The sequence below is a fragment of the Eulemur rufifrons genome, chromosome 6, assembly GCF_041146395.1.
Source record: "Eulemur rufifrons isolate Redbay chromosome 6, OSU_ERuf_1, whole genome shotgun sequence".
Lineage (NCBI taxonomy): Eukaryota > Metazoa > Chordata > Mammalia > Primates > Lemuridae > Eulemur > Eulemur rufifrons.
The window spans coordinates 96,517,957-96,526,502 of NC_090988.1; the positions used below are offsets into that span (position 1 = coordinate 96,517,957).

The 8,546-nt window shown below is 48.5% G+C and overlaps 2 protein-coding genes across 4 annotated transcripts; one reads left to right on the forward strand and one right to left on the reverse strand.

Moving 5' to 3' along the window:
- Window positions 1–633: 633 nt before the first annotated feature.
- Window positions 634–2,396, reverse strand: BANF1 (barrier to autointegration nuclear assembly factor 1). The gene is made up of 3 exons (XM_069470154.1): window positions 2,267–2,396; window positions 1,467–1,605; window positions 634–1,162 (listed from the first exon to the last, which is right to left on the reverse strand). Exons 2-3 carry the CDS (start codon window positions 1,587–1,589, stop codon window positions 1,016–1,018), a joined length of 270 nt encoding a protein of 89 aa, XP_069326255.1. The 5' UTR covers window positions 1,590–1,605; window positions 2,267–2,396; the 3' UTR covers window positions 634–1,015.
- A 322-nt stretch (window positions 2,397–2,718) lies between these two features.
- EIF1AD (eukaryotic translation initiation factor 1A domain containing) lies at window positions 2,719–7,476 on the forward strand. 3 transcript variants are annotated; one of them, XM_069470158.1, is made up of 6 exons: window positions 2,719–2,943; window positions 3,580–3,754; window positions 3,900–4,008; window positions 4,110–4,218; window positions 4,390–4,440; window positions 5,412–7,476. In XM_069470158.1, exons 2-6 carry the CDS (start codon window positions 3,668–3,670, stop codon window positions 5,554–5,556), a joined length of 501 nt encoding a protein of 166 aa, XP_069326259.1. In that variant the 5' UTR covers window positions 2,719–2,943; window positions 3,580–3,667; the 3' UTR covers window positions 5,557–7,476. The 3 variants fall into 3 exon arrangements, with proteins under 3 accessions (XP_069326259.1, XP_069326260.1, XP_069326256.1); XM_069470159.1 differs by having other exon boundaries at window positions 2,719–2,937; window positions 3,551–3,754; XM_069470155.1 differs by having other exon boundaries at window positions 2,719–2,937.
- The last annotated feature ends 1,070 nt before the right edge of the window (window positions 7,477–8,546 follow it).

Genomic DNA, 8,546 nt, shown 5'->3' on the forward strand with positions numbered 1-8,546 from the left:
CTACAGTTTCAGCCAGCCTGGCTACTTCCCAGCAGCAAGTCCATGGGCAAATTACTTAGCCTCTCTGAGTCCCAGGTTTCCTCACCTATAAAAAAGAATGATTTATTATTATGGAAGAAAAAAAGTCTGCAAAGATCTTAGCTTCAAGCCTGGTTCAAACTACCAGTTCAAGAAAGAACAGGACTAAAATAAACGGAATAAAAGTGTTAACTCCCTCATACTCTCCCCTCCCTCCAAGAGCAGGGCAGACAGCAAGTGCCCTGCCCAAGCCTCCCAGAGGCCAGGTGAACTCTTGCCCACATCTGGTCCAACCTCTTCCTGGTACCTCTGACTCCCACTGACTTTTCCACCAGGTGCTGCCTAGCCCAGCTGTTGCTTGTGTGACTTCTGGAACACCACAATCCATCTGGCTCCCAGGAAGATATCAACCCACACCATCTCCCACATTACTCAGGGATTGAGACATTCCAAGACACCTGCCTGAGGCCCACATGGCTAGGGTGGCTGCCCTCTGGGAGTGGGAAGGGAAGCTGCCAGTTTCGGTCTACACTGATAAGAAGTGAGGGAGACGCGGTCAGTCCCGGGGGAAGAGGCAACTCCCAGCACACTTGCTTTTCAATGCACAAAGCCCAGTCATGAAGGCCACTGACTTTATTGATCTAAAAAACTTTACAAGGACAGTGACTGTTCTGCCAAAAAAGGAGCCAAATGGCATCAAACAGACCGGAGATTAAAGGTGGGGGTGAGGGAAGGGACCAGGAATCCACTCAGGAAAGCTGGTAACTGCTAAAATGGAACTGGCAGGGGAAGAAGGGAGATGCATGCAAGAGCAAGAATTCCAAAAAAGTTGAAATGGTGAGGGGAGAAAACTCCCTAAAGACCCTGGAGTACATCGGAGGTGACTATGACAACAGCAATCTTTTCCTTTGTAGAGGACAGAGAAGGAGTCCCCACTCAGCTGCAAATTCTGGAGACTCAATGCTGGGACTAGGGATTGCGCGATTCCCAGAGAGCATCACAAGAAGGCGTCGCACCACTCTCGAAGGCAGCCAAAGCAGTCCCGTGACTGCTTGGCATTGGCGCCACATGTGTCCTTCAGCCATTCCCGGAAGAGGTCTTCATCTTTCTTTAGCACCAGAAACTGGCCAAGGACCACATAAGCCTGTGAAACAGACAAAGTAAAGGGCAGACTAAGTGCTCAGTGGGGGCTAACAGTAAGGAGGCTACTTTGTGGCATTCAAAGCATGTAAGCCTTGGAGACAGGGCAGGTTTTGTCCCTTTCTCTTCTTCACCAGGCGGTCAGGCTCTGGCAGTCTCATAAGATTATACACTCACTTTTCCTCACTCTCAACCAGCTAGAAAAAAAATTTTTTTTTAACAAAACCAAGGTGGTATTGACTTATCTGCCAGAAAAGACTGTAGTCTCCCACTCCCGCCCCTCCCCAGTACATGCATCCACCACACACCTTGTCAAAGCCCCTTTCCTCCAGCTTCTTGCCCAGGACTTCACCAATCCCAGCGAGGCTCCCCACTGGCTTTTCCCCCATAGGCTCTGCCACGAAATCTCGGTGCTTTTGGGAGGTTGTCATCTTGATCGGGTTTAGTCTGGGAATGCCAAAAAAAGGCAGGTTAGGGCCGAAAACCAGAAACTCACAAGGGCCCTTCAGCAAACTCTTATTAAGAAGTAACTAGGCCGGCCACTATGGTGGCTTACTCGATTCCTCTCATTTCAGATGAGAAAACTGAAGTGCAGAGAGACACTTTTCCCCACTGCTCAGAAGAAAAACATCTTTTACTTCCTCCGGGACCTGGGTTTTGATACTGCCCCAGAAGACATACTATCCCGCTCTAACAGGTGGCAGGGCAGTGGGAAGTGGCCAGGGCCCGCCCTGAAGCTGTCACTCCGTGACCTTGGCCAAGCAAAGAAGGCAACGACCCTGCCCGGCACAGCCACCTCGTGTGAAAAGCAAACGAAAAGTCTCTCTGCTCCACTCGCCCATTCACAGAACCAAGGTGCGGACTCCCAGCCCAGCACACTGGCGCCCGCAGCCGGGCGGGGTTCGCGCCGCGTTCCGTGCCGCCGGCCCCGCCCCCTCCGCTCCCACGCGCCGCGCCGCGCCGCGCCGCGCCCCGCCTCCTCCCGCAGCGCGGCCGGGCCTCTCCGAGAGCCTCTGGCCCGCCACAGCGCTTGCAGCTCCTTTTCTCCCCTCCTTCCCGCGCCCCCTCTGGCCTCCAGTCAGGGTCCTGCTCCACGGCTCACGCTTACCAGCACCTCCAGTTCCCGTAACGGCTCCTCGTGCCACCCGGCCGCTCCCGCTGATACCTCAATCCACTAGAACTTTCTCCAACTTCCGCTTCCGGGTCGCCTCAAGAGCCGCCTTTAAAAAAAAACAAAAATCCCAGTTGGGCACTTCTAGCCACTTAGAGAGCCATAGAGTTGAAACGCCTCGGGCGTCGCCAGCGTACTTAGTAGGTGCTGCTTTCCGGTCCTTTGCGGGAAACCCAGGTGCTTTCTATGGCCTCGCTACTCCAGCAGTTCCTCCGGTCTGAAGGAGAGAGGCCTCCAGGGAGAATACTTCTTTTCTCTGCTGCCCAGCACCCGGAACTCAAGGACTTAAGCTTGACCGACCTGGCGGTGGGAAGAGTTAGAGGGACGGACAAGGCAGGGACAGGGTGGCCGGAAGGCTTCCGAGAGAGCGCCGGAAGTACAGTTTTCAGAAGGGTCCGAACTAGACTCGCGTCACCCTTCTAGCTGTTGGGCTGGTAGGACCTGTGAACACTGGAGGCCTGAATTCAAGCTGACGCCACTGTCGCGACCGCCGAGTTCTTTTTCTGTGCTTTCATTACCTCAGCCTTGAAGTTAGTAGTGGAGTAGCCGCTTTCAACCTGGAAAACGGGGTTGCTCGGCCATCGCCCCTGGCAGCCAAGGGCCAGAGAGTAAGTGTAGGTCTTTCTTTCTCTGAGGGTCTTTCCTCCGGGTTGGGGGGAGGAGGGCAAGGAATGACAACTAGAGATGTCACGTCGGCGTTTCCTTTGGAAACCATCGGTCTTGGTGGTACCGGCCATCGTCTTCTAAGTTCCCAAGTCAGAAGTCTGGCAAATGCCGCTCACCAAGCCTGCTCACCTGACCTTTGATTAACTCAGTCCTGGCTTGGACCGTCGTGGTGGTCACCTAATTGGTCTCTGATTGTAGTGTGTTTCGAGATTGAACAACCATATTGTATGGCTGTACTAGACTTGGGGTGTACAAGCATGTTGAGGAAAATACAGTTTATCTCAAACTCCTTCCGGAGAGGTTGGCAGAGTGATTTGTTTGGAACATGTGTTTGGTTTTATGATCACACCAATATTTAAGGCAGTAGGAGTTATTTTAATGTGACATACACTGTGCTGTCTTTACTGTCTTATTTTAAAACAATGCTGAGGTAGCTATCATTTTCTCTGGCTTACAGAAGTTGAACAGTTAGGCAATAGCCAAGGTAGGATTTGAATCCAGGCAATTAGACTTCAGAGCTCATGTTCTTAACCAGGACACTGTGTCATTCCTTAGTAAAAGGCCCCTCCCCATCTTCAAAACAGTCCTGGGTTCTGAGCCTGCCATCCAAGGAACTCAGGAGGAGGAGTTGACAGTCTCTGCATCCCTAACCACCCTGGGACAGGAGCCAGCATGTCTCAGGCCACCAAGAGGAAGCATGTGGTGAAGGAGGTGCTGGGAGAGCACATGGTGCCCTCTGACCAGCAGCAGATCGTGAGGGTGAGTGGCAGTGGGCACAAGTGCTCTGCCCACCCCCCAACCTCTCCACTCTTGTAGGGCCCCTGGGGTGGGGGTAGGGTGCAGTGTGGCTCGGAGGGTGTTTGGTCTGACTAATGAGACTGATTCTTGGTCTCTCCTGAACCAGGTACTCAGGACCCCAGGGAACAATCTACATGAGGTAGAGACAGCCCAAGGGCAGCGCTTCCTGGTGAGCATGCCCTCCAAGTACCGCAAGAACATCTGGATCAAGAGAGGTGAGAGAGGCAGCCCTAAAGGAGAGAGAACCATTTCCTGTGGCCTTGGCTTTCCCCATTGCAAGCAGGACTGACTTTGCCTGTTCTCTTCTTACCTACAGGGGACTTTCTCATTGTTGACCCCATTGAAGAGGGAGAAAAAGTGAAGGCTGAGATCTCCTTTGTGCTCTGCAAGGACCATGTGCGCTCTCTGCAGAAAGAGGGGCTCTGGTAGGGTGATCCCCTTCATCACTGGCTCTCTGGCTTCTGAGGGGATTGAATTCCTAGCTAGGGATTTGGGAGAGGAAAGAACATGGCATTTCAGGCAGGAACAGCTGGAAATAGATCTCTTGCTGAGAGATTTCTGTGTCCTCTTTGACCCTGGCTCTTCTCTTGGCACAGGCCTGAAGCCTTCTCTGAAGTGGCTAAGAAACACAACAACAACAGGAACAGGTGAGGAACAATATAGGAAATAGGGATTCACACCTTCATGCCTTGAGGGAAAGATAGAGCCTTCCTTTTTCCCTATATAGGCTTACGTGTTGAGAGCTCCTGAATATGTAATATGATACGCGGTTATGTGAGTATGGCTTAAAGGTCAGAGGCTCTAGGTTAAAATCCTGGCTTTGCCACTTAAAGCTGAGTGATTTTAAGCAAGTTATTCAATGTAAGGACTCTATTTCCTCATCTATAAAATAGAAGGTTTGTGAGGATTAAAGGAGCTAATGCTGAATGTACTATATACAGTACCTGGTATGTAGTATGGGTCTGTTAGGTGTGTGTTGGTGGTAGTAGAATCATGATCATTCCTGTCTAAAACCAATCGCTATAGCAAACTTTTGGGGTTGGCAGGCAGTCTTTTTTTTTTTTTTTTTTTTTTTTTTTCTTTTTGAGACAGAGTCTTGCTCTGCTCCCCGGGCTAGAGTACCGTGGCGTCAGCCCAGCTCACAGCAACCTCGAACTCCTGGGCTCAAGCAATCTTTCTGCCTCAGCCTCCCAAGTAGCTGGGACTACAGGCATGCGCCACCATGCCCGGCTATTTTTTCTATATAGATTTTTTGTTGTCTGGCTAATTTCTTTCTATTTTTAGTAAAGACGGGGTCTCGCTCTTGCTCCGGCTGGTCTGGAACTCCTGAGCTCAAGCGATCCTCCCACCTCGGCCTCCCAGAGTGCTAGGATTACAGGCGTGAGCCACTGCGCCCGGCTCCAGGGGCTGTCTTTACCCTGTTTCTTTGGCCAAGTTTTTCCCACTATTTGCTCTGACTCTGTCCCTCATTTTAGTTTTTAAAGGGATACTGCATTTTGGCAGGCCTGTGGGACCCTGACTGCTTGGCCAAATGATCCTCCTTTTTTGGAACTTCTTGATTACAGATCTGGTTTTCCTAGAAAATGTTGGGCTACCTCTATGCTTTTTCTCCACACAGACAGACTCAGCCAGAACTCCCAGCTGAGCCACAGTCATCAGGAGAAGAGTCCAGCTCTGAAGATGATTCTGACCTCTTTGTTAATACCAACCGCAGACAGTATCATGAGAGTGAAGAGGAGAGTGAAGAGGAGGAGGCAGCCTGAGACCCTGGGACCCACTTCTGTACTTGCTCAGGGTCTAGGCCCTGGCTTTTCTAGGCTTGGACATTCCCAGGGTGCTCTGCAGACCGTCACCCCTGGATGGGGACAAGGCAGGGCCCCTGTCTGAACTGACCTTCTGACTTAGGAGAATTAAACCCCTGGTGGGTGGTGACTTATACTGGTGTCCGAGTGGCTCTCTGTGGGGGAGGGAGACTTGTGGTGACATAAAAATCTATTCCTTGGTAGAGGCTTCGCAGGCCAGTGGGCTGAATGGGTAGGAAATGAGGAATGACTGGAAGCTTTCCCAGGTGCTTTGTCCCTCCCCCCTCTCACTGGGCACTTAGTGCCCGGCCCTGTACTGTGCCTCCTTGCATGTGTTTGGCAATTGGGAGCAGTCCTACTTCAGTGCCTGCTTGCAGTCAGTACTGATTCAGGCGTTCAGGATTACAGCCCTAGGACGTGATGCCCATCTGCCTCTGAGAGACACTCAGGATGAATCCCGTGGTGCCTCATGAGTTGCTTTCCCTGCCTTTCTCATCATCTGGTTTTATAGGAGTGCTCACCTCCATGCTGCCGTGTACATCCCCTGGTTGCACCCCATCTCTCTTCCACCCTTAACTATTTGTCACCACCAGAATGTGTGCTATGTGGTCAGCAAACCCCTCTATATCCTTTACATTGTTTTGAATGGTCCCTCCATCTCCTGATTTAATTTGGAACTTGGTTATTCCCTGAGGATATCAATTTTCTTATAACCTTTTAAATGGAGGCTGCTCTTCAATCCTCACCCTTTGTGCCCAGCACCAGAAAGTAGGGTCAGTCACCTCCTTGTGGCTACTCAGACCATCACTTCCCACCATGTCATCCCATGTCTCCTTTGAAGCTTTTGCCTCTGGCTATGCAGTCTCGCTGCTGGCATTGACCTTCCAGTCACTGTTCAGTCACAGAAGAGTTTACTTCTGACTTAGAGTCTTCCACCCCTGCTGTGTCATTTTCTACATCTCATGGAGGGAGCTGTTCAGCACTATGGCCCCCTGGTTCCTTGATATCCCCGACACCACTGCCCTTGTCTTCTATCCCAGCCTGCTGCCTCCATCCCTAGTCACTCCCTGGAGCCCTGATCAGTAGAACCTTTTGAATTTAAATTGCTGTACATTCACCACCTCCTAGCTTTCTTACCTACTTGCCGAATTACCCCTTCTGCACAAACTCTTTATCATTCTCTAAACCCCCTGAAATTCTCATCATTAATCTCCAGTCTTCATCTCCCTTCTTGTGTAGCATTGGTTCCATGCTCTACACCCTCCACTCCCCTGTCTCCCTCAATTCTAGTCATCTAGTAAAACGCTAACTCTCAGTGAACTCAATCATTCACCTCTGTGCCCATACCCAAGTCACTATTAGGAGAGAAAGTAACAAACATGGCCCAACAATTGTACCTTAAATTGATAATCACAAACCTCAAGTGGATACTCGGCACTGCCCAGCAGATCTACTCTGGGATGTCTGTTTCAGAACTTCTGTCTCATCTACCAATTTCCCCTTCCTGTAGTAGTTACAGACCACGGCTCATACTTCATTATGAAATAGCCATTGGAGGGAACATTTCCTCCCCATTGCCAGCTCTCTTCCCATCTTTTTACTTCCCACTGTAAAAAGTGGGATTTAAACCTTTCCTCTTGTGCTTTGGAGCTTCCTCTTACTTTCTTAAGGACTTTGTTGGGGTTTTTGTTGGTGGTGCTGGGGTTTGGTTTGGTTTAGAGTTTGGGGTTTTTTTTTTTTCCTGTGTCTTTCTCTATTGCATGTGATGTGTTAGCATCAAATGTGCTATAAAATCTCCCATTTCTGAATCACAAAAACCTGTACTGAGCCCACATCCTCTCCAGCTACCATTTCATTTGTCTGCTCCTTATTTCACTTTCTCCTATGTTTGCTTAATGTGGCTTTAAATGTATACATATGTGTGTGTATACACGTGTATAAAATGTATATACGGAATATACAAAAAAATGAGTTAAAGATATGTATGTGTATATCTTTTAACTCATTTGAAGTTTGTTTTTTATGGGAGGTAGCGAGCTAACTTTTTGTAAAGATAAAGCCACTTGCCCGTATATCATTTTTTGAACAGTTTATTCTTTCTTCACTGGAAATATATTTTAAAAAATAAAATAAGTTTCCTGCATATGTATGGATCTCTTTTTGGAAATTCCAATCTAGTCTGTTGATGTATGGTTCCTACACCACATTTTATAGTATGATTGATACTTGATAGCTCCCCTACTCTGCCATTCCTTGACCATTTCATATTTTCATATTTTTCTCTTACATAAGAATTTTGTTTATTTATTTTGAGACAGGGTCTCACTCTGTCACCCAGGCTGAAGTGCAATGGCACGATCACAGCCCACTGCAGCCTTGAACTCCTGGTCTCAAGTGATCCTCCTGCCTTGGCCTCCCAAAGTGCTTGTCAATTTTCATGTAAAAATCCTATTTTGATTTTCATTGGCATGATTTTTTTAAACAATGGTTTGATTTTGGGAGAAGTGGTATCTTAATAGTTTTGAATCTTCTATTCAGAAATTAAGTATGTTCTTTGTTAAGGTAGTGTTGTCATTTGGGCCTTTTACATTTCTAGTTTGATTTAGTCTTAAATCTTAGGAATTTCATAAAATTCCTAGTTACTCGTTATGAATGGGATCTTTTGAAATTGTGTTTCTAATCGTTACTGGCGTCCATCTCTGTCCATCTTCGTGTTGCTCACACCTTGTTGATCTAACTGGATACTCGTCAGTTCCCAGAGTTCTTTATTTGGTTCTCTTGGCTCTCTAGGTAGTCAAATCATATCCTACTAGTGGTAATTTTATCTCATCCTTTGCACTCACTTCTTTTTCTCCTGAATCAGAAAGGCCAGGACCTCCACTACATTGTTGAGTGGAACCCCTCATTGTTCCTCTCTTAGTGGGAATGGTTCTCGTGTTTCATCATGAAAC